General features: G+C 42.3%; 1 protein-coding gene across 2 annotated transcripts in view; it reads right to left on the reverse strand.

Annotated features, from left to right (window-relative positions):
• Positions 1 to 347: 347 nt before the first annotated feature.
• The window catches only part of PCTP (phosphatidylcholine transfer protein), a 454,446-nt gene continuing 428,131 nt past the window's right edge, over positions 348 to 26,662 (reverse strand). Inside the window, exon 6 of one of the 2 annotated variants that reach the window (XM_078654406.1) lies at positions 348 to 1,017. In XM_078654406.1, coding sequence (XP_078510532.1) covers positions 943 to 1,017 — 75 coding nt within the window. In that variant the 3' untranslated portion in view covers positions 348 to 942. The remainder of the gene's footprint in view (positions 1,018 to 26,662) is intronic. The other variant, XM_078654407.1, reaches the window with a different exon arrangement.

Genomic DNA, 26,662 nt, shown 5'->3' on the forward strand with positions numbered 1-26,662 from the left:
GAAATGTCTTCTGTTTGTGAATGATTTTGATTTTGAATTTTTTCGAGTGTGTTTACACAGATAAATGTCACATTCTTTTGGAATTCTTTTGGAATACTCATGAATACTTTGTGAAAACGTTTGAAATATTGTATACTAACATATAGCACCTGAGGGGCTAGTGAACAGTGCGTCACATTATACAGTTTCTGTTGTCTTATTAAAGTAGAACACATCAATTTTAACATGTTACAACAGTACATGAAAATGTTTTTTACAGTGTGAAATAATAAAATTACTTCAATACAATTCATAGAAAAATAGAAACAAATGAATATTTTACAGGGAGATTTGGGACCACACAGCAGTAGTTTTTGCAATATAGAGTATTTTTATTTGTAGCTGCCGTTATCGTTTGAAATTAAAGTTAAGGTTGTCATCATATCCTAAATGGCACCATTTTGGTCCAAATTTTGCTTGACCACATCATCCACACCACTAATACAAATTCTTAGTCAATGGAGTGTAAGACAGGAAAGATCGACGGCCATATTAGCCAGACAAGTTACCTTACCACTAAACATTATACGACATTCAGCCTCTGTCCACCTTCCATCATCCAACGTTAGCATCGTCAGTTTGATACAATTCTGTTAATGGTGCAGATGGTAAGCTAAACGTCCTGATAATCAGTTTTGGTTATTCACAACTAGCTTCTTGAGAAAAATAATAATCAGCGGGTGTACAACGACACTCATTATCACCATCTACTGCTGTTAATTCGAGTATAGAAAATCAGTGCAAAATAGATAAACAAAATACCTTTGCAGTGGCTGTTTGAGTCTGTGAATGTCGGCAAAGTATCCTAAAAGTGATACTAGTTATCACGCCGTACGTAATAAAATCACAATTTTAGAACACATTTGCTATGTCTATTGCTAGTGTGATGTCCACCACCTGTCATCAATATTTCGTTTTCTTATGAGGATAGTTGTTGCAGGCCTTTTGCATGTCTGTCAGGAAGGAAGGCACTCCGCTCTGTAAATGAATATACAGCATAAAGTTATTAGGGCAGCAAAGGATAAAACATTTCTACAGTGTATTTCAAAAATCACCATCAGATGCACCATTGGCAGAATACTTCAAGGTCGACAACCTATCTCTTTTCAAAAGTACATGTAATTGGCCAGGCTACAGTGCTTTGCTCCTATGAATGCCTACAAAGCAACTAGGTTTTACATCAGTTGGTAGTCTTCAAACTATAAAATACTTGACAGAAGTCATGCAAACACTTGAAACTTCTGGTCGCTCTGTAACACCTCAGGTTGTGCTTTTTGCTTTTACATTTTCTGCCTGCAGTTCCTTGTTGGGAAGCTGTCCTCTATTGCCGTTACACTGCTGCTACACTGCCTGAGCCATATTTGGATAAAAATATTCTGGCACTAACTAATAATCTAATGGTGATTATTACTATACATTTTTCTTGCGGGTTTCTAAAACACCACACACTACCTTGCAGAAGGCTCAGAGTATTTTGGAAAAGAATATATAGAGAGGGAATTGGCTGGCAGTCATGGGTGGACCATCCAATAGTCAACATGCAATGAATGAAATGTGGGCAAAAGTCATTTTGGGCATCTTACCTGCAAAGCCTCTCTCAAATAGGGGCGCAGAAGACTAGTGCATGTATTGGGCTAACGCTAACCATTAGCTAGTTTGAAGAAGTAGAGAAAAAAATCTCCTAAATAAGAGACGATCAGCGTCCAGTCAGAGAACCAGAAGAAGGTAATTCAACTGAGATTAGCCTTGGACTGCTCTTTGGATGATAAAAATGGATTTGGAGATCAACCTCCCCTTTATTGCGAGCCAAGGGAGGACTTCAGATCAAGTGTGAGGTTGTCATTGAGTTTTAAGCCTAATAGTATTCGTGTTGAGGGGTCCAGGGCTCTGTGGCTTTTAGAGATTGATTTTGGGGATGCCAGCATGGAGTCTCTAGCACTAATTAATGCCAGTGTGAGGACACCTTTCTCAGAGCAGGGAAGGAGTGATAGACTACTTCCTATCAGGTGTGAGTGGCAGAAACTGAATTTCGAGTCAGTGTTGTTATGGGGGTGTTTCACAGATCTATGGGTTTCTTCCTGTCTGTCTAATCACTCTTTGAAACACAAAAAGTTGACAGGATGTCCTCACACATCTGCCAGGTGTCATGCTTCATTACTGGACAATCCCACGCTCTCCATAACCCCTAGTTTGTTGGAGAGCGGGCCTACATCCTGAGATCAGTGAGGCACTTTTTAAGCGAAGGATCCATAAAACAAGTTAGAAATCAATGTGGTAACCAGGTGTAAATTATACATAGTGGTGTACCACTCAGTATTAAAAACTGGGCGTGAAGTATAGGACAACTAGTGCCAGAACCGCACTAAAGTGTTGACATGTGAAACAACGGTTTGAGTGTTCAGGTTATGTATTCATAGTTGACACGGGTGGCCTCTTTGTGAAAAGAATAGTGTTGGTGGCTGGCCCACCCTCGAGGCCCTAAGACTCTAGTTCTCCACCACAGAGAGTTTTCTTTGGTTTTGTGTTTTGTTATGGGGATGACCGACAGATGAGTGGTAAAAAGCACACCAAGGTTGTCGGCTTTTTGTACTGGGTTTGGAAGAGTTTTCAGTGAGTATGGACATCATGAAGGAAGTGAATCTTGACTGACAAGACCCATTAACAAGATTTATGTTGTCAACCATTAAAGCAAAGACAGTTTTTCTGTATCTGATGGTGAAATTGTGCTAGGCAATCCAACACATTGAACTCATTTCCAGAGACATCTAGTTTAAGAGAAACTGCATACAACTGGAAACCGATCTCATGGGTAATCAGGATGTTGATAAGGAGGCTATGTAAACACTAAATAGCAAGTGTGACAAAGCAGGCTAAACTGGAAAGCAATGGCCAGTTTGCTATGATGGTACAGTTTTGCAGGAAGATGGTAAACTCTGTTTGCACCATATGGGTGATACCTATCACAGGGGTCAATTGGAAAAGAAAGTGCTGAAGGTTGATGGTATCAAAATTAAATGAAGCTACCTGATATGCCTTGACTTAAGACGCTCAGTAGTTCTGAAACACTCAGAAGGTCATGTGGTTCCATATGTGAAGACATTTTTTGAGGGGTCTTTTTTCGTTTTTTTTTAAACTTTCTTTATTGGGTTTTCTCCAAATCGGCAGTGCACATTCAAAACAACATGGTTAAATTTCGTCCACTTCAGCCGAGGCGAAAAATGACACAGGAAGAATATACATCAACGAGAATAACTACATTCGCCACCGCTGAGAACCCCCTCCCCCTTGACATTATCCTTGATCAGTCTTCTCATTAAATGTTCCATACCGAAACTTCCCCAACTGTAGGAACCCACCCTTCCAGCCCTCTTTCTCCTCCCAACAACCCCCCTTAACTGCTCAACTCCCCACCCCCGGGTCTATGTAACTCAAGGTCCATGTAACTTGGCAATCATGCGGGATCACCCTGTGTCTCCCTCTCTTGTCCTGGGGCCCTCCCCTCCGGAGGACGGCTCAATCGCACTGTCTATGGAGACTTGAGAGGCCTGTCCCCCTATCTCCTGCATCATCACTCCCCATGCCAGTAACACCTCAGGCAGCCTGGGATCCCTCCTGGTATTCCTCATATGCCCCTCCTCTGCCCGGGCCCATTCATGTAAATCCGCCCTCCATTTTGCCAGTAGCGGTCCCTACTGCGACAACCAGTCGGATCGCGATATGCCTCTTGGCTATGACTAGACCCAGGACCAGTAACCACCTGCTTGTCTTACATTTCGGGTCCCTAGGAATCAAGCCCAGTAAACAAGCATGTGGATTTAATTCTATAGTCCATCCTGTAATTCAGGTCAGATCCCCAATAACCTCCCCCCAATGCGTCTGGATATTGGGCACGTCCATACCATATGCAGAAAATCTGCCGGGTCATAGCGACACCTGGGGCACTGCCGGTCCTTGGAGCCATTAATCGCATGCAGCCTTCTGGGCGAGAGGTACGTCATATGTATTATGTTGTACTGGATTTGCTTAAAGCAATTGCTCACCGCCAACTTCACACACTCCCGTGTATTTTTTCCCAGTCTTGCGTCGTGACCTCCTGTGGACACACCTACTGCCATTTATCTTCTATTGGTAGAGGGGCGTTCTTTAGTCGTCCCTCAATGCTCTATAGAGGTGAGTAACACACTTTCTCCCTCCCACCATAGCAATCATGGTGACCAGGGTGTGGGTGTGCCCCGGGGCATATGGAAATGTGGGCCACAACTGCCGTACCGTTGCTGCCAGTTTGGCATACTGCAAAAATTGCCCTGTTCCCAACTCGAAGGTGGCCACCGTCTTCTGGTAAGAGCTACATTTATCCTCTGGGTAGAGGTCCGACAACATTTGGCAATCTCCCGCCTTCCAGGCTTCCACGGACATCACCTGGGCAATCCGAGCAAAGGGCGGCATCATCCAGAAGTCTGCCTCCGGGGCAAAGGGTTTATCCCGAATTATTCTCCAGACCACTCGGTTCCAAATTGCCGCTCCAAGCTGCACCAACGGGGGACCGTGCTCCGTGAGTCCCCCAGCCCGCCAGAACAATGTCCCTAGCTGCCGGTCTCCATACGTACAGGCCAACAAGTACATCTCCCAGGAGGGGTCCGCGTCCAGCCAGGCAATGGCATGTTGCGATTGCGATGCAAAATAATAAAGTTCCAGTATGGGATTTCCAACCCCCCTTTACCCCAGCTGCGTTTCATGACTGCCAAACTGACCCTACATCGCTTCCCTTTCCACAGTAATTGGACCAGCATTTTATCAAGCTCCTTAAATACCCTGTGCGGAATTTCATAGAAGGAGCCTTACATGGTATAGAGACATCGGAGCAGGACTACCATCTTTTTTAATGCAATCTTGTTCCAAAAAGTAATACTACCCTGCAGACCTCAAATTATCCTCCCCATATTATGCTGATAGAATACTGCCTTTGTCCTCCCGACCCATATCCCTAGGTAGCGAACTGTGTCCTCAACCCATGGAAGCTCCTACACGGGACGTTGGTCTCCTCCCCAGTCGCTATCTGTTTCAATCACATGGAGCTGTGACTTTGTTCTATTAATGTGAAGCCCGGAGGCCCCTGCAAATTGGGCCAGCATGGCTATCAATGCCGACAATGACTGGGACGGCCGGTTTAGGTATATTAGCGCATCATCGGCGTACAGTGACATCACATGCTCCGAACCCCCCATACGTATGCTCTGTCCCACCAGTAATTGTCACAGACGACATGCCAAAGGCTCCTTGCCAGAGCAAATACCAAGGGGGAAAACGGGCAACCCTGCCGCGTCCCTCTTTCTATGACAAATGCATCGGACACGCAACGCCCCGTATGGACCCGCGCCATCGGACGAGCGTATAGCAGCTTAAACCAGTTAACAAATCCCTTCCCTAGGCCCATCTTAAGCAATACCAGCCAAAGGTAATGCCAACTAATCAAGTTGAACGCCTGTTCGATATCGAGGAACACCAAGGTGCTCTGTTGGGCCCGCCCCTCCAAAGATTGCATTATGTGCGCCAGGCGGCAGAAATTCCGCAATGTATTTCTGCCCGGTATAAACCCGGACTGGTCCTCATGGAACAGCCCCCAAAAATAGGGGTGGAGCCTAGACACCAACACCTGGCTAATAATTTTAAGGTCAATATTTAGCATTGAGATGGGCCTATAAGAGCCGGGGAGGAGGTGATCTTTCCCGGGTTTGGGGATCATCATAATCGGTGCTTCTATCATGGAGTCTGGGAGCATAACCCGTTTCTGAGCCTCCACTGTGATCTCTAGTAGTTTAGGGATCAGCACTCCGTCATACTCCTTGTAGAGTTCAGCTGCCATACCATTCATTCCTGGGGACTTTGCCGTCTTAAGGTGGGTGATTGCTGCTCGAATCTCCTTCCCACTAAAGGTGCCCCCCAGGGCCTCCTGGCTTTCCGCGTCGATACTAGGCAGATCTACCTCCGCCAAATAGGCCTCCACCACTTCCAGGGTCGTGGGTGACTGGCCTCCGGAGTATATTTTCTTTAAGTGGGCTAGGAAAACATTATATATTTCATGTTGGGTATACACCGTCAATCCAAGATAATTTTTAAGTGCCAGGATAGGGCAAGCCTGAGTCTCTGCTCTAATCAGGCATGCTAACAGCCACCATGCCTTATCTCTTTCCATGTACCAGCGACGCCTACTCGCTGTTCTAGCATATTTGCCTAGCGAGTCCCATAAGTCCCCTATCTGCCACCGCACCTTATCCCATTCCGTTGATCTCTCCCTATTCATGGGGAGCTCCTTTTCCAAGGCCGCCAATCGTTCCTCCTGACGCCGCAAGTCACGCCCCAACACTTTTTTAACACCCACCTCCGTGGACATACATATCCCCCGTACCACCACCTTCATGGCATCCCACTCAGTTGCCCTGGTGCCAGCAGAGCCCCAGTTGACCTCTATATAATCGTCCAGCCCCTTCGATATGGCGTCTTCATAAACCAGGTCACCGGAGGCTTCTAGATTGAGCCTCCAGAGTGGTACCTTAGACCTCGGTCGGGCCAGCGAGTATGCAATTAGGAGCGGGGAATGATCCGATAAGTAGCGGGCTAGGTATTGCGTCTCTGCTACCCGATATACCTCAGTCTTTTGAATGAAGAACTAGTCTAACCTACTATAAGTATTGGCAGTAGGCGTGTGACACGAGTACACTCTACGACTAGGGTTACAGTGGTGCCACACATCCAGTAAATCATAATTGTGAAGCATTTGGCCCATCGCCTCCCGAACTCTAAGCTTGGCGTCTAGCTTTGGGGGGAATCGGTCAAGGTCCCCATCCAGGGCACAATTAAAATCCCCTGCCACTACCAGTTCTGTATCCGGGTCCAGATCCAGCTGCCCCATGACTCGGCTCAAAAACCCCCTATCATCGCTGTTTGGATCATAAACATTTACAAGGCATAAATTACACCCATCTAGGGTCCCCACCACCACCACAAACCTCCCGTTGGGACCCCAGGCGGGAACCTGTTTAACATGCACAGCCTTAAAGGGGACTCCCGGTGACATGCACAGCCTTAAAGGGGACTCCAAATAAGCGCTCCCCGAGCAAACCCCGAGTAGGATGTATAAAAAAACTGACCTCTCCACCTGCGTTGGACGAATTTTAGACAGTCTCCCTATAGGTGGGTTTCCTGGAGTAGGGCTATACTGACCCCATAACGCCTAAGGTACGAAGCCACCAGTTCCTTTACACCCTATTATTGAGCCCCCACACGTTCCACGTGATCAAATTGTATTTCTGGTTATCCCCTGGCATGGGCATATAGTCAACCTCGCAGTCCTCCGCCTACAGTGAGGGGACCCCCCAGCAGGGTCTTGCCTTGACCTCCTCGGAAGAGGACGCCTTTGATCACCCGCATACCAACTTAGACCAGACCCGGCAGCAACACCAACAATCCCACAACTGGAAACCCCAACTCCCCCCACCCACAGCCAGTAGCCCTTCATTCTCACAACCAACCCTGGTTTGAGGACTCCGAACCCCGCCCCAAAACTCCACCCACCCCCCTAGAATACCCCTCTCAACTTGTAGAAAGTACAATTACAACCACACTGGCCCACGCAGGTCCGTGTAAACCTTCCTCCCCACTTAGACTCAATGAATCAGCCGACTGCCTGGCACCGCACAGCCCCGCCTGACCGAAGTCTAGCCGGGTCGCCTCGGCACTCCACAGCCGGCGAACCTAACCAGCTTTTAGGCGAAATAGTGTACTCTCCTCCAAACTTCATCAAACCCTCCTCCCTCGAGTCTAATAGGCTAAAGCCCATTCGTATGAGTCACATGAGAAAGTCAAATGCCCCGTTGGCCGGACCCGGCACTCACAGTGTCCATGGGTACGAACCTCCCGATTACACCATCTGGGCCCTCACTCACTTATTTCTAGAGCCCTCAACAGCTGGGCCCGTGGCTCTGTCCACGTCGGACTGTGTTTCCTGCACCAGACACAGTGGAGAAAACTGGTTCTGTGACACGTCCTCCGTCAACCCGCTCTCGTTCCCACCGTCGTTGTCCTTCTATGCGACGTTGCTGGGTCTTCTGCCAATTGCTCCGGCGCCGCTGCTCTTGCCATCCCTGATTTTGCCGGGCCCAATGAGTCCATCCAGTTATCTGCCTCCGCTGGGGTGCCAAAGAAGTGGACCTTGTCGGCGTACTGCAACCGGAGTCTAGCCGGGAACATCAGCAGTATTTAATGTTTTGGCTACGCATCTGGCGTTTAACACTGAGGAAGTCATTCCGTAGGTCTTGTACTTTTTTAGAATAATCAGGATACATATGAATGTCGTGGTTTTCAAATCTGGGCGGGCCTTTGGCACGGATGGGCTGCAAGATTATGTCCCGGTCCCTGAAGGTAAACATCCAGGCAATCAAGGCTCTGGGTGGGGATTCTGGTCTCGGGGGCGGCCCCAGGGATTTCTGTGCACTTTCCACCGCAAACATTTTGGAGCGCCTGAGGTTGGGGAACACTCTGCCGATACAGTCCTCCAGAAAGAGATCCGCTGCTGGCCCCTCCACTTTCCAAGGGAAACCCAAAAAGCGGAAATTATTTCTTAGAGTGCGGCCTTCCGCATCTTCGGCCCTTTCTTCCAGCCGGGCCGTGTGGTCCTGAAGTGCCGTCACTGTCTCCCGCAGCTGCCTGACCTCCGTCTGCAGAGTACTCAGGTCTCCTTTCATGACTATGACCCTTTCTGCCACCTTCATGAGGTCCAGTCGCAAGTGAATAATATCCATGGCCATCCCATCCCATCCATTTTGGTCTCTAATGCCACCCTGGAGTCTCGGATCGCTTCCAAGATATCTACCTTGTCCCGAGCGGCCGAGTCCTGGTGGGTCCCCTGCTTCACATCTGTGAGAGGGCGGTCCGTCGCAGTCTGCCCCGGGACCGTATATTGTGCAATTTTATTCAATTGGGCACCTCTCAAGGGTCGGTCTCTCCCCATACTCAACAAGGCCACCCCAAAAATACTCCCCGGTGGGCTCCCCGACCAAAAGACCGCAGTGCCACAAGCATTCCAGGGAAGGATTCCTTTCAACAGTCCACCTCCCCATAGTGGTTACAGCAATGTCTCTATCAGGCAGGCCCAGGGCCGTTGCTCCTTGCTGTTACCTGGCCTTCAGTCTCTCCCCACCAATCGCATCTGCTCCGACTCACCAGGGGGCCACGCCAATTAGGGGGGGCCCTCTCACCTCTTCACCGGGGGCACTGCCTTCGGCCCCTGGCACTGCGCTCGTCTGTAATGCCCCCAAGCCTGCGCCAAGTCTTGGTCTCCCGACTCATCAGCCGAGGTGCAGTCAGGCTTCTCCTTGCCCTTTCAGCCTCCGCCCAGTTCATATGTTTCAAAAAGTTACAGTTGACAGGCAGAAGACGGATACCATTCTGCACAGCAGAGGCACTGAACCATGTCTCGCATATGCACATTATTATGCCTACATAATTCACAATGGGATCTTGGATGTTGTTTTTTACAGCTCCTTGGACATTGAGGAGAAGGGTTCCCTGGAATGGAGTCATGTTCTTCAGTAGTCAAAACGGTATGTAAATCTGGGGAGCAACAAGAAGGAAGTCAAGTGGCAAGCAAGAGAGTGAAGTCTCTTTAAAGGTCTTATCTTTAGTTATTTGGGTTTAAGGGTCCAGCCAGGATGGTCAAGAGAAAGCTGCAAGGTTGAGGAAGATTATTGAGGAATACTGGAGAATTTATTGGGTAAGATAAAACAATGATATAGGAAAAAGAAAGTAAGATGGAGACCCCATGAGGGCAAGATAAACATATGCAAAGAAACTCCAAACAAAAGGACTCCGCAAACATCTCAGGAATGTAACTCACAAAATAAGTGGTGGCCAACTACAGCAAGTAATCTTGAGAGTTTACAGCACCAAGTCCAAATACATTTAAAGAACAATTCTGAAACTGTTACTGCATGACCAAAAATAGAACCCTAATACTGACTGCTTACAGACCATCAGTTTGGCACAGGATTAATTAATCACAGATAATACTTAAATAAAATCAAAAAACAAATTCCCAGGTGCATTCTGTAATTAAGCAATCACTAATGTTAATGTTGCCAAGTGATGTAAAGTGGAATAACTTCAACCCAGGGCAACATAAATGATTGCAAGCAGAGTCCAATTCCTGACTAGACGAGTGTTCACCTGCTTAAAAAGTATAGTTATATTTTCTTGGAACATGGCAGGTCAAAAATTAAAATAGGGGACATGGATCATTCAAAAACCCCTAAGGAAGACAGAGCCTAGCCTCAAGAAGAAATATGGCCAAAATCAAGTGGCACATCCCACGATCCAAATCATACATACTGCTAGGAAGTGGACCAATAAAGAAGGGTTTCTGAAGGGTTCAGCCAAATATACAAGTAAGGTCTGCCATCTGTCCTTATCTTCCCAAGAATCTAACAACGTATCAAGTCTTTCAAACAATTACACTGATAAGACACTTTATGTGCAATCGATTACCTCAAAAGAACACCCAATGCGGCATCAGTCTGGGACATGTACCTTGTTATCTCTATTTCAAGATCAGATAATAAACCACATTAACAATGTAGTCCAAATTTACATTTTTTACCTTATTTGTTGATGAGAATGCATCAAAGACCAACACTTTGATGCACATAGGTTATTTTAGAAATTCAAACTCAGATAAGATATAGTATAAAAGGCTCTCCATTCGATCACTTGTGAGGACAGGGTATGCGCCATAGATTATCACGCAAGATATTGCCAGCGAAGAACTTGAGCTAGATTGCTGTGATGCTGCAGCATAGAAATGCTCAAGGCTGATACCAAGCCAAGTCCAGGAGGAAAGAACCTACAGCTAATGTGCATTTTCCTCAAGGAAACACTGGCTCCCAACTGCTGCTAATGACAGTGTTTTGCTATACAGGTATGCAGTGCATTGATTCTTCCTAAGAAACCGTAGAAGCAAGATACGCTTCTTCATGCTCTCCTAGAGAAGAGCAAAGAAGTAGGTTCTAGGGTAATAGGTTACAGATGACATTTTAGCTATGGAAGAAATGTTCATTATATTTTCTCGTTGTTCACAACATGCATTTCTGCTTTTTTAATATTATTCTGCGTGGTTATTTTAGATGGACTGAGAAACAGGATGAGACTGTTGAAATAAATGCTTTTTTTGGTACAGTTATTTGTGACATATTGTAAAGAGCTAAATTGCACTTTTTCAAACTATCACTGCAACCCTGAATCCCCGTTTAGGGGCTGTTAGTAACCTATAATCACTGACACTACTTTAGGTATTGGGCGAGATCCTGAGGGGCCACAATACCGGTCTGTCACATTCAATTGCTGGTGCATTGACCTAAGTCACTCTTGTCACCCTTGGGTGAAAAAAAAAACCTTTAGAGCTAAGCCAGAGTCTTAGTTTAAGCAACACTTGATATAGTTCATAAAATATAAAGCCTAATGCATACTGTGCTAACTACAAAACTAAATACAAAAAAGAAGCTACTCGATCGGATTGAAAGCACCCAATATAAAGAAAACTAAAGCCACTAATCTGGTCTTTACAAACATTAGCAGAGCATTTGATGCCATAAATCGCAAGATCCTTTTGAAAATAACAGGGTATGAACCAAGTGATGAAGTCAACAATAGTGAAGTTGTACCTAAACAGCACAGATTTGGATTGAATGTCAAACTGCGAAAAAACAATAAATGTGACTACAACATACAGCAACACTAGACGTATATACCAATGACATGCCTCAGGCAATGTGTGGCATAATGGAGGAAGTCTTGAGAACTGGCAATACATCTCATACAGTCGTAAAATGATGACTGCTTTTAGCCACACTGCCAAGGGAAATTATATCTCTGCTGAAAGCAGTTGAGAATTATTGCAAAGATACATTCCTACTTTTATCTCAGCATACAAAAGTGAAATGCAATGGATGATCATTTAGATGATGTGATCACATAGGCTGAGAATGCTGCCAACCAGCTAGGCGACAATACTGTAATCCACTAAGACATGGCTATGTGAGGTCAAGTTAGAGGAATACCCATATACAGAACTAAATCTAATCTGGGGGATGCCAGGGTGCCTGCCGCTTCAGTGAGAACAGTCAAAATAAATGTAATCAGGCTACATACAGAAAACGTAACGGAATACCATGGAAAGGAATATTCTACTTTAACGAGCAGTCAAGCCCTTATATGCAATCTATGAAATCCCAAGAGGATTGACAATTGTTTTAGGGTGTAAGAAACACCTTACTGCACACTCATGAGAGGAAAAAAATGGGGTACTCGTAGAAGCAAGCAAGGTTGTACACAGTTCCCCTGGGGTAAAACAGGTAATAAGGTCTCTCTCCTGGTTAGCTGACAGTCAGCTAGAGGGTGTGGAATGCCAGATAATCAGCAAGTTCCTTAGCGGAACTAAGGAAGCCTCACACAACTGATGAGCTGGATGACAGCTCATCAGTTGTGTGTCTCAAGTAGGCTGAATGAGACATGTCATCCAGCTCATCAGTTGTGTGAGGCTTCCTTAGTTCCGCTAAGGAACTTGCTGATTATCTGGCATTCCACACCCTCTAGCTGACTGTCAGCTAACCAGGAGAGAGACCTTATTACCTGTTTTACCCCAGGGGAACTGTGTACAACCTTGCTTGCTTGCTCACTGGACAAGTACACTGGACCCCTCTAAATATCGTCCATTCCCGTCCCCCCCTGTTGTTTACACATACTCGTAGAAGCTACAGATGTGCTTATCATCTGATCCTCAAAGAATCGCTGAATCATATTTTCCATTTCTGCCCTTTGTACAATGAAAGCAGGAAGAGAAAATTGCTAAAGCCCATGAAAGACTCAAGATCGTGCTACATGACAAAATTATGTTTTTCTACTGTCTGTCCAAATCATTGATAATCATGTTACTCTATACCTGAAAGAAGGCTTTAAATTATCCGAAAAGCAATAAACTAAAAAACTCATGGCTAAAAAAAGTGGCACAATAAAGGCTGTAAAAAAAGAAGTTCTTGGGCCTATGGTAAAGAAATACATTTAGTGAACGGGATTGGTCACAAAGACAAAGGGAGAAAAATTGGAAAAAGAAAATGATCTAAAGAGTGAGTTTAATAATTAGAAGCCATTGCCAACTAGAAATAACACTTTCCTACATAGGAGCAGTCTAAGAGGATCTAACGTATAACCGACACAATCCAAATAAACTGGCTATAAACAGTGTCTGAGTAGAGTTAAGAGGGACAGAATGGGGAGGTAATTAAATGGTCCAGCGCTCATCCTCATCAAGCTGAATTAAGAAAGTCTGAAGAGTATGGTCAAGAGATGTCAACATGTTTCTTGCCTACGTTGTCAAACATGAGTCTTGCAGCAATTCATCAGTACCAAATGTGCACCCAAATGTGTCTCCTAATCTACTGAAAGGGTCATACCAGGTGAGACATTATGTAGTTGTACCCTTTTAGGAAGAAATATCCATCTAAAAGTGTTTGTGTGTCTCAAAAATCCAGCACAATGGGGTGTTACCATTAATTTCCTCAAATTACCTGTCTCTCCAGTTGGACTGGCACCCATAGAAATCCATGGAGACGTTCCCCTATGTACAGTCAGTTGTGAGTAGGGACGTATCACATTTAGCCTACCCACTTTCATGGTTTCTGCAGATAAGACACTCCATTTTTAGTGATTTTTTAAACACATTTCAGAGGACCCTTATTATTTCCTAAAAGGGTACAAGTACACAATGTCTCAAAAGAGTATAAGTCTTTCAGTTGATTAAGGCACAAACCTGGTCTTGATGAATGACCACAATAATAATGTTTGACTACATAGGCAAAAAACATGTTGCTGCTTTAAAACATCCAGGTTCATCACTACTCTAGGTACAGACTATTCTCTTAATCTTAACATGGGCAACCAGTGAGACTAAGTAGAATATCTGGCAGCTCATACCTAATGTTACCCTTGTCACTTTCCTAATGTATTGCACTCTTTCCTTAGGGCACTTATCCTTATGTATGCTGGAATGCCAGACAGAGATTAAAAGATCTCTGGGAAATAACCAGTTTGTGGGACCTGTTGGATATTGCAGCGCCCAGGCAACGAGGAGCACAACCTAATTAGAAAGCATGCCAATTTGGTGTGTAAAGGGTTTGTACATCCTAAAAAGCATGTCCAAGTGACCCCTATGGTCAACTTAGTATAACTTAGTCAAGCAGGAGCAAAGGAATAGCATACTCTTCAGGCTGTATCAAATGTTTTCACCCACTTTAGCAAAATCCACTATTTCTAAGGTGTCCTATTTTAAGTAATAAACATAATGGTGGGGTAGGTAGCCAACAAGACCAGAAATGTATAAGAAGACTCATAAACCTGCTCAATACAAATAAGATGTTTTGAAGGTAGGGGAAGATTGGATGATAAATTAGTTAGCTGGTATAAAAAATATGTAACTTAGTTTGGTATCTAATAAAACTAGCAACTTGAAAATATCTTATTTCAGTCCAAATCTAATATTGTGTAGCTCAAAGGAATATACGGTCACCAAATAATACAACACTTAGGAGTAACAATATAGAAAAGAAATGGAGCTTGTTCATTACATCTGTATCTTCAAACACAACATGTTCATTCTTATCAACTTTCAATAGTGACATTTCCAGCAGGGATCCCTTTCACCTCAAAACCTTTTTACCCAAGTCTGTTTTCACTTTTTATTATACATTAATTAAAGCCACAAAGGGCATTTACACCTACCTCTGGCAAAGCTTTCAGAGATCATAGTTCTCTACTTAGAAATAAGCCTTGCAATGAGTAAATGTAGCATCTATCGTTTATTATACTTATAAATCCAAACTCCTTGAAGCTGAAAGTGGCACAGCTCAACTATTACCTGTATATTTTATTAGGTCATTGACATAAAATATTTCCTTCAACTGCAATTCACTAAAATGAAATGCAGAAATATTTCTGTTAAGGTGAAGCCTCTGAACCAAAAGCACAACTGCTATGGCTAATAGGGGCATTAAGAAGTAGCCTTGTCTGGTGCCTCAACTTATATTAAATCATTCCGATATATAATTGCCTGACATCGCTCTACTTTCTTGAAGACCGCCACTGTGTAGTTATAGTTAAGACTAAAAGCCTGATTCAGATCTTGGCGGACGGGTTACTCCATCACAATGGTGATGGATATCCTGTTCGTCCCATTATGTCCTATGGGATTCAAATTTCAGCGGACATGATATTCATCACCGTTGTGATGGAGTAACCTATTCACCTAGATCTAAATCAAGCACTTAGTCACCATAGGAGGAGCAGTTTGATAATAACTTTGGGGCAGTATGACAAATCTCCAAGGAACTTTAAAAAAATAAAAATATCCATCTCAGCTTCTTCCTTGAAAGTTTCAGAGTGATCTGCCAAGCAGCGGACAAGTAAAAAGGGGGGGGGGGAGGGAGGTCCCAAGACACAATTTCCCCCATGCAATTTCTACAGTGATATTTGAGCAGCACCACAGGCTGAAGGGAATTACACCAGAGAGCTGGAATTTTGCCAAGGAAGCATGCTTTTTGTGATCTGGTATGAATCCGTTCCATAATATTTAGACTAATATATATATAAGTTACAAAGTTATTATGAAACAGCTCCTCCAATGGTGACTAAGCCCTTGTTTTAGATCTAGGCGAATAGGTTACTATATATAGATATATATATAAATATATATTTATACTTTGTTTCTTTATTTTTATAATAAATATTTACAGTTCTTTTTTTTTATTTTATTTCATATTTTAATGTAAAATAATACCTTATTAATTACATTTTTTTTTTTTAAATTACATTCTTGGATAATCGCACCGTAAGCGTACGGTAATCGCACCGTCCTTTGTACGGTAAGTCGTACTCAGCCCGTACGCACATATATATCGCGAATACATTTTGACATTACGCAGCGCATCAGCGCTTCCGCGTAACATCATCTACGCTTGTAAGACACATCGTGCGCGTACCGCACAAAAGTTTTATAATGTTTAAAACGATATATCTATGTATTTATTGTATATTTTAACAGTAGACATTATCTGGGATAATCCTGAAAATAGTTTTTTTTAACTTTTAATAAGCGTATATTACTTTTCAAAGCAATTATGCAAATCGCGGCGGTACGTCGTACGTACTCGCACCGTAAGAGCTATGTAAGCGCAGCATAAGAGCTCCGTAAGCGCACCGTAAGAGTACGCACAGCCATGTGACTTTAAAAGAAGAGATTTCATTGGTTCATAACCCTTCCTATTCCAACTGTTGAAAGACCCCTCCCATTTTGATCATTCTACTTGGACCTTCTCAGGAGCAGGATCTTTTCTTGGGAGCTGAAGTCCTTTAGAACAATTATCATCAATATGGCTGGTCTTCCTCAAACACCTTCTGACCATTCATCTGATGATAATGAATTTTTGAACGAACCGCCTCAGAAAAAGAGGCCTTCACATGGAATTTTTTTACTTTTCCAGAGGGACAAAAAAAAGTGACCCCACCTAAGGTCACGTGTAAAATCTGTGACGTGACATTATCCAGAGGTGGCAAATCAAAAAAGTACTCTTTCGGTACTGCAAGTATGGACCGTCATGTCAAAAACTTGCATCCCAACAATTATGCAAGGGAGGCAATGCGCAGCCTACAGGAGAATCCTCCACCTGCAGTGGCTAGCACCTCAAGTGCACCACCACCTCCTGGAAGCAGTCCAACTCCTATTATTGTTCCCCAGATTTCTGAGCTCACTTTCCACTGCAAACATTGCAAAGAAATGCTTTGCTATGGTGAGCAATCTGAGGACCTGATTGTGAAGAGGCAAGAGCAGCACCGTTGCCCTGAGAAATACATTTTTTTTACTTGTTTGTTCCTGGTGCACAGTTTTGTGGTTTCAAAAGTTCAATTTTTCTGGTTAAAAAAAAACTTGTTGAAAAAACTGCTAAAAAATATAAAACACCAATGACAAAAAAACCAGTTCTTTTCAGAACTACCTCTACTGGTCAAAAAAACAGAACTATATTTCTATGTTAGTCTGTAAACGTTTGTCAGAATGAATGTGTAGTTCATAAATGAATGAATGAATACATTAGTGGTGTAGGGTGAATGTGAAAGTGCAGAACTATAAGGATGTACTACAGCATAAATCTATAAGGTGTTTACCTATAGTATACTGTAGTACCTCCGAAGCACTTGAGTGTAACATATGCATATAAATATGTTACAAGTCTATGCTTCAATTTGCACTATTGGTGAAACTGCCTGGATGAATTTGTATGTATTAGGGACGGTTTTACAAGCCCCTTCTGCCTCTTTTACACAACCGCAGCGGTGGTGCAAAAGATGTGCCATAATGTATGGTATTTACAATGTGATGTAATTGGAAGGAGCGTCACATTGTAAAGCCCTGCGCCAGAAGGAGGCTTTCCTGCGCAGGTGGGGGGGTGTTCTGGCGCAGGAACGCCTCCTAAAAGTGACTAAGTGAAATCTAAAGGATTTGATTCAGTCACTTTTGGGCTTTTACTGCGTCAAAACCCTACACCTGTTTGAAGCAGGTGTAAGAATTGACGCAGCATTATGAGCATAGGGCCCAAAGAGCATTCCTGGAGCTGCATTGCGCTTCCAATGCAAGTCAAGCAATGCACCATCTTCACAGCACAGATACATCACATATCTGCGCCATTTTTGCCTCATAGTGCACCACATTGTAAATATGATGCATCTATGGTGGTGATGTCATAGTGCACAATAATTGTCATATCTCTGGGGATATACCACTTATTGTACAACTACTAATTACTGTTTTAATGTAGTGAATGCCTTACTACACATTGATCAATAAGTCACTAGAAAACTATACCAAGAGTAACAGAGTGTTTGGTGGAAGTGAAGATAGAAACTGCGAAATTCAACATAAATAAGGCAAATATGCAGGTACATAGAACACTGTATGCATAGTCTGTAGGGGTTTGAAACACTCTATGCCCTAAGGCCCACTTTGCACCATGAATACTTGACTACTGACATAGGCCTCATTTATGAGATTTTGCCGTAGAAAAGTGAGCAGGCCTTCCTACTAAGCTTCCCTATGGCAAAAAAAAAGGCAGGAATGGGCCATATCTATAAGATACAGCGCATTCCTATCCTTTTCCCTTGCGCCAACGCACAATGGTCTGCCTGCACCAACGCAGGAACCTTTGCACAATGGTGCAAGGGTGCCTGCGTTGCAAGGATGATTATTTTTATACAGGTAGGGAAACCTTTCTGTAGAAAAATATTCACAAGAGACTTTTCCTTTTTCTACGTGTGCTGCAGAAAGCAGAACACATAGAAAAAGAAAAAATGAAGAGAAATAAAACAATTTTTCCCCGTTGCACCTTCCTTACGCCTCCCCTGGGGAGGCATACGTTTTTGGCAGTGCATCAGATTTCCGATTTCTCATAAATGTGGGACAGTGTCAACAGGCCATGGGTGTTGCTGGGAGCACCCCCAGGAACACCTATTGCACACCCCTTTAACGAGGAACACTGCATTAAAGGGGCTGATATTTATCAGGCAACAGTACACCAAAAAAAGTGCCTTAGTGCTGCCTGATAAATATCACGCTGACAGCTGTGCCAAGGAACATCACAAAAAGTGACGTTCCAATGGCGCAAGAAGTCTCATAAATGAGGCCGTGAATGATTACAATTCTGCAAGGAGAGTGTCTAGATGAATGTATAGCAGCTTTACTTTTAGAACAGTGTATAGATCAGCGCATAGTGCTGTATGGTTCACAATAATACTGAAACACTAGTATGAGACTGTTTGGGGAAAGTCTAAGAATACAGACTGGGGAATTGAAGGTATATAAGGTAAGTCAGCCGGTGTATAGAACAGAGGATACATAGTATATAGGGATTTGAAGCAGTCCATGCCCTAAGGCCTACTTTGGTGCATAACTACTTGGGAACCGACTGAATGCTTACACCTCTACAAGGAAATTGTCTAGCTAAATATATAGCACCTTCACTTTTAGAACAGTGCATACATCAAAACATACTGCTGTATGACTCATTACAATACTAAAATAGCAGTAGCAGAATGTTTGCAGGAAGTGTCACAATACAAACTAGGCAATTCAAAGTTTAAAAGCCAAGTTTGCAGATGTTTAGAAAAGTGCATTTGTTATATATAGGTGTTTGAAGCAGTCCATACCCTTAGGCCTACTTTGCTGCATGACTACTTCGAAAGTGGCAGAATGATAACACTTCTCGAAGGAGACTGTAGAGCTGAATGTATAACTGCTTAACTTTTTATACATTGTACTGACAACAGGGCTCGAAAATGGTACTCGTCCTGCAGGACTAGTACCTTAAAAATGTCCTCGACCTAACTGCAACCTACTTGACCTCCATCTCTGAAAGCGGAGTAAATGTGACAAGATAACAAGATTTAAAGGCATCTTTATTGCTCATTAACTTTGTGAGCAATAAAAATAACTTTAAATCTTGTTATCTTGTCACATTTGCTCCGTTTTCACAGACAGAGGACAAAAGTTGGTTTGTTTTCCTACTCGCCAGAAAGGGCGATTAGGACCTAAAAACAGCTCGAATTTGTTAAATTTAGCTCGACTATGCGAGTGGTCAAGTGGAATTTTCGAGACCTGGACAAGCATATATTGGTATATGTCTACAATACTGAGACAGTAGTAGCAATGTGTTTGAGAACAGTATGAGGATAGAGACTGGGTAATTAAAAGTTTAAAAGACAAGTTTTCAGGTGCATAGAAGAGTACATGGATAGTAAACCGGAGTTTGAACCAGTCCATCTACTAAAGCCTACTTTACTAGACAAATATTTCGGTACTGACTGGATGATACGACTTCTGCAAACAGTGTCAACCTGAATGCGTAACTGCTTCCCTTTTACAACACTGTATAGATAAGTACAGCAATGTCAGAGTGTTTGCTATAAGTATAATGATATAGAGTGTGGAATTGAAGGTATAAAAAACAAGTGTGCAGGTGCATAGAAGAATGCATGCATAGTCTATAGGAGTTTTAAAGCACTGAATGGCCTAAGACCTACTGCTCTATAATTACTTGGGTACTGACTGTATAACACAGCTTCCTTTTTACCACAGTGCATACATAAGGACATTCCAATGAATACCTCAGTACAATACTAAATCAGCAATGACAGAGTGTTTGCTGCAAGTGTAAGGAGAGAGACTGGAGAATTGAAGGTATAAAACACAAATTTGCCGGTACATAGAACAGTGCTTGCATAGTCAAAAGGGGTTTGAAACAGTCCATACCCTAAGCTCACTCTACCTCATAAACTCTTTCATAGACACTTTTGGGCTTATGCTGCGTCAAAACCCTGCACCTGCTTGAAGCAGGTGTAAGGATTGACACAGCATTATGAGCATAGGGCCCCAACAGCAATGTGCCATCTTCACAGCACAGATACATCACATATCTGTACCGTTTTTGCCCCATAGTGCAACACATTGTAAATACGGTGCATTCATGGTGGTGATGTTACACTGCACAATAACTGGCATATCTATTGGGATCTACCACTTATTGTACATCTACTGATTAGTGTTTTAATGTAGTGAATACCTTACTACACAATGATCAATGAGTCACTATAGAAGTATACAAAGAGTGTTTGGTTGAAGTATAAGGATAGAGACTGTGGAATTCAACATATAAAAGGCAAATTTGCAGGTGCATAGAACAGTGTGCGCATAGTCTATAGGGGTTTGAAGAACGCCTTGCCCTTTGGCCCACTTTGCACTATGAATACTTGGCAACTGACATAGCACCTCATTTATGAGATTTTGCCATAGGGAAGTACAGCAGCGTTCCTGCTGCACTTCCCTACGTCAAATGAAAAAGAGTAGAATGCGCCGTATCTATAAGATACGGCACATGCCTCTCCTTTTCCCCTGCACCATAACTCAATGGTGTGCCTGTGCCAACGCAGGCACCTTTGCACAATAGTGCAAGGGTGCCTGTGTTGCAGGGATAATTATTTTTGTTCAGCAAGGGAAACACCCAAGAGACTTGTCTTTTTTCTATATATGCTGCAGAATGCAGCAAATATAGAAAAATGAGAAACAAACAAAAATAAAACTATTTTTCATTGTTGTGCCTTCCTCACACCTCCCCTGGGAGGTGTAAGCTTTTGTCACTGCCTCAAATTTACAATTTCTCGTAAATCTGGGGCAGTGTCAAAAAGCTATAGGTGTTGCTGTGAATGCTCCCATCAACACCCATTGCATGCCCCTTTAACGCAGAACATTATGTTAAAGGGTCTGATATTTATCATGTAGCAGTATGCCAAAAAAATCTAGTTATTTGTGCCTGATAAATATCACGTAGAAAGCTGTGCCACGGGACATCACAAAAAGTGACGCTCCAATGGCACAAATAGCCTCATGAAACAGTAGAATGAGAGCGATTGCTGAAAGTCTAATGATACAGACTGGGGAATTCAAATTATAAAGGACTAGTTTGTAGGTACATAGAAGACTGCATGCATAGTCTATACAGGTTTAAAGCAGTGCATGGCCTAAGGCAGAGCTTTTCCAAACTGTGTGTCCCGACACAGTACTGCGTCGCCTACAAATAGTGGGTGTGTCGCAACCACTTAGCTCATAACGGCTGCTAATTAAGAGGCATTCCTTGACACTCTGCTCTATGATCTTTGTGAAGTGCAGCAGTGCTAACATCTCTCATGTCCAGGCTAGACGAAGGGAAATGCAGCCTGTCTATCAGCTACAAAAAAAGTACACTAAAGGCTTTCAGTGTTAATCGGGGCTCTGCAATTCCTTTTGTGGAAATTCTTTCGGTGTCTTGAAGTTTCAGAACAAAGCCTTAACCTTGGCCTCGGCAGCCTGAGCACAGCAAAGCCAGGGAAGCCTCCTGCAGAGAAGCTGGATGTACAGTATGCATGCTAAGTTAAAAATGTGTGTCCATGCGTTCATAGTTTATCTTCACTTTTGGTGCACGCCAGAGCTATTCTGCATAGAGCCATTAGAGAGACGTTCCATGGCTACTCTTTGAAAATTCAAGGCACTTTCTCTCTGCTTGCTCTCTCATTTATTGATGGTAGAATATTCATGATATGTTGTAAGTTAAAACTGTGCACAATTTAGCAAGAGTAAACCCTATTGAAAAAGTGCTCTGCGAATGAATCAAGGCTTGGCTTTTCTTGTGTTAGTGGTCTCTACACGGCAGACATCTGCTCTTGCAAAGGGCTCTTTCAGGGTAGAAACCAGTATAGAACTCAACTTCACTTAGGTTTAAGGGAGGGTTTCTTGCTGGAAGAAAATTGCAAAACATGCTGGCTTCCCCCTCTGCGACCTTGTAGCAACAGAGAGAGGGGGAGACAGAGAGAGTGAGTGACACAGACGAAGAGAGAGTAGGAGAGAGGTAGAGAGCAAGTGAGAGGAAGGTAAAGAGAGAGAGAGAGAGACGAAGGGAGACAGAAAGAGACAGAGAGAGAGAGGGAGGGAGAGAGAGAGACAGCGAGAGGGAGGGAGACAGAGATAAAGACAGAGACAGAGACAAGGACAGGGGCAGAGAGATAGAGGCAGAGACAGACAGAGACAGAGAGGGAGACAGAGGGAGGAAGACAGGGACAGACAGAGACGAAGATAGATGGTGACAGACAAAGGAAGGGTAACAGACAGAGAGAGGGAGACAGAGAAAGAGGGAAACCGTGGGAGACAAACAGAAAGGGAGAGTGAGGGAGAGTGAGGGAGACAGAGGGAGGGAGACAAAGGAATATAGACCTGGAAATAAAAGCTATAAAACACAACTTTGCTAGTGCATAGAAGAGTGCATACACTATAGAGCTTTGAAGCAGTCCATGTCCTAAGGCCCACTTTGCACCATGAGTACTTGGATACTACCTGAATAATTACAATTCTACAAGAAGAGTCTCTCAAACCATTTTTAATTTTAAATCGTAAATTTATTTCCTGTAACATTTCATAATTTAATAGAGCTTCTAACATCATTTTGTCTGAAATTTCATTTTCTTCATTATAACTTTCAAAAGTCTTTTCATGTAACTCGGTGTCCTCTAAAGCTTCAATAAAATCCTCATCCATTGTTTTTTCGAAGAAATCGCAGCTTATATCTCCAGCAATATTTCCATCTTCATTTTCCCAATCAATAAAAGGTACATTTAACTCCTCTATCAAAGTCTTAGAAATGTCAATACTTTCTTCAACATAGTTCTGCTCTTCTTCCATAGTGATTTTTTAAAGGTTGTTGTTCCTTGTAGAAAAACATAAACACTTTATTTTATCATTTTTCCTAATACTTAATACACAACTAGCTTTATCAACTAATTTTCCCTTTAAAAAATATTTTACAAATACCATTGTCAACTACTTTAAAAGACCGGTCACTCCTTATCACTATAAGAAAAAACTAAGGCTATTATAATAAAATGCAGTACTAAAAAAAGTACAAAATATCTATTCATCTTAGCAGTTCCGAAGTAGTTGATGTGTTGTAGTTAAATGCAAAGAATACAGGTACACTTAGTATATATTTTATTACATTTATTAAAAAATGTTTAAAAGTTACAAACCGTCTTTACAAACTTATGTACACCATGGACGTTCTCTTACTTCAGCTCTGTAGAAGTACATCCCATTGATTATTTTTAACAGTTATTATACTGATCTTCGAAATTTTAAAAAAAAGAATTGTTATAAATTTAGCATCTGTTCTCAGAATATATTGAAATTCACTAGAAACAGTGAGTTCAATAGTACTCATCACATAACAGCGGGCAAAAAAAAGACAATCAAGAAGATTATCTAAAAAAAAAAAAACAACAATCTCAATAACAATCTTACGTGTTTTTTTCTAAGACCAATTTCTTACGTAACAATGAGGTATGGCAAACAATCTTGAAAAAACAAAACACCATCATTAATTTTCTTCCATTATATATAATATTACTTACAAATATATACAGCCAAAATTTACAACAAAAAGTCATTAAGAGTTTCACGTACTTTTCCCAATGGCCAAATAGTATGTGTGAAATTCTTAGTTTAAAAGTTGTTCAATAGAAACTCTGAGCGTCTGCCTCCCAGCCTTCAGATCCAAAACCACTGACATCATTTGCACCGTCTTCCACTGCTCATTCTTCAGTCCAACGCTATTCAACATCTCCATGGCCACCCTTACACAAATGGCCCACCAACTCAACCACAACATTATCTCCTACATGGACGACACCCAGCTCATCCTCTTCCTCACCAAGGAGCCACATACCACAAAAAACAACTTCCACGACACAATTAAGGACGTCACCAAGTGGATAAGGAGCAGCTCTTTAAACATGAATTCACACAACATGAAGATACTCATCCTCAAACTCACCCCCTTAACTTCAGATAACTCCTGCTGGCCAACTACACTGTGAACAGTACCAACACCTACTGACCATGTACACAACCTATGATTCATATTGAACTCTTCCCTCTACAAGTGTAAATAAGTCTACAGCATTTCCTCATACTGCTATAACACCCTCCACATTCTCCACAACATTTACAAGTACATCCTAAAGAAAACAAGAAGAAACAGACTACACTGTGGCAACACACTCTACACAAGACATCCAGCCAAACACCTATAACGACTACAACCAATCCAAAGCACCTCCACCTGATTGATCTTCAATGTCCCCTGCTACAGCCACATCACCCACGACATAATACACCTATTCTGCCTCAACATCAACAAGAGGATTACCTTCAAGCTCCTCACCCTCAGTTACAAAATACTCTACAACACCAGACAAATCTACCTTACCAGCAGTAATCCTGAAAGGCCAAATTTTTATCTTAAAATTTTGGCTTTAAAAATATTAGATAAGAATTTGGTAACTCTTTAGGCAAACGTTGCTTAAAAACGAATTGAGTATCATTACAATGTATCCAACCTTTCAACCATTTTAAATAAACAGTGTAATGTCCAGATGTTGTAGAAGGTCCATCATGAAAAATAATTGCAACAGCTACAAAAGTTCTTCCTGATATTGAAACTTGACCAGCTACAACATTTTTAATGAAAGTTTCCAATTTTCTTCCATCAGCTCTACAACGTTGCAGCATTAAAATAACATACTGTCCATATCTTTGTATAAATAAAGTTGATGACATGTCTGATTTACATTGGCTACACTCCATGTTTTGACTAGCTTCTCTAACTAGATTGTCAAAGTCAAATATATGAATCTTTCAGTGTATGTGTTAGTGCTACAAATAAACAAACATTTTTGACAGTCATGTTGCCATTTATAAGAAAGGCCAAAAATATGTTCAATATCTATACCTTCATCTTCCAGTACACTAAGCATAAACATTACAAATTCCTGACAATCTTGCTGAATATTCTGTGTAAATTGAGTAGAACCAGAACATATGTCCAAAACATTTTGAATATCAGAAACACTTTGTATTTTACTTTTATCACTACTACATTTATCATAAACAAAATGCAACAATGAACAGAATCTTTCGTCCCGATTTTCAACAATTTGCTGTTGCAAACTTTCAAGAAATAAAACAACATTAACTACTACATTAGCATAGCAGTTGACACCACAACTATTTTCAAACCGATAACCAACATTCTCCTCAACACTGTCCTTTTTCTTTTTGCTTGCAGGCGCAACTTCATCTTGTCTTTTTTTCTTTCTCTACAGTTTCACTACAGATATTCTCAAATCTTCTTTTTCTACCTACCACACGCTTTTCAAATACTGGATATTGACCTAAATTGGGAGCATATTCCCTTCTTAACCTATTATACCCTTTCACACAATTTGCATCTGCACTAACCTTTGTCTCATCAAAATCAATCAAGTACAATCCAGATAAAGTTCTGACTCATGGCAAAGCAACATATGCCATACCCTCTTTAAACACGGTACTTTCAATATTCACTAAAGCACTATCTACACTTAAACCTTGAGATTTATGGTCACCGCATATGCCAAACAAATAGGAAACTGTTTTCTGCGTACATACAAATCTTTTGCAAGTAAGAACCGAGATGAACAACGACTAAATTGCTGTATTTCAGCAATTTCATCAAATTTGATCTTCAAAAATTCAATCCAGGGCTCGACAAATCTGAAAAATTGTACTAGTCCTGCAGGTCTAGTAACTTGGAAAATCCCCTCGACACAACTGCAACCTACTTGACCTCTGTTTGTGAAAACGGAGCAAAAGTGACAAGTTAACAAGATTTAAAGGCATCTTTATTGCTCAGTCCCTTTGTGAGCAAAAAAAATGCCTTTAAATCTTGTTATCTTGTCACTTCTGCTCCGTTTTCAAAGACAGAGGACAAAAGTTAGTTTGTCTTCCTACTCGCCAGAAAGGGCAAGTAGGACCTAAAAATAGCTCGTCCTCATCCATTCTCCCTCGCAAATGCGAGCGGGCGAGTGGATTTGTCGAGCCCTGCAATCCCATCTCTATTTACATAATTAACAAAATCAA

This window comes from Lissotriton helveticus, chromosome 7, assembly GCF_964261635.1.
Source record: "Lissotriton helveticus chromosome 7, aLisHel1.1, whole genome shotgun sequence".
NCBI lineage: Eukaryota > Metazoa > Chordata > Amphibia > Caudata > Salamandridae > Lissotriton > Lissotriton helveticus.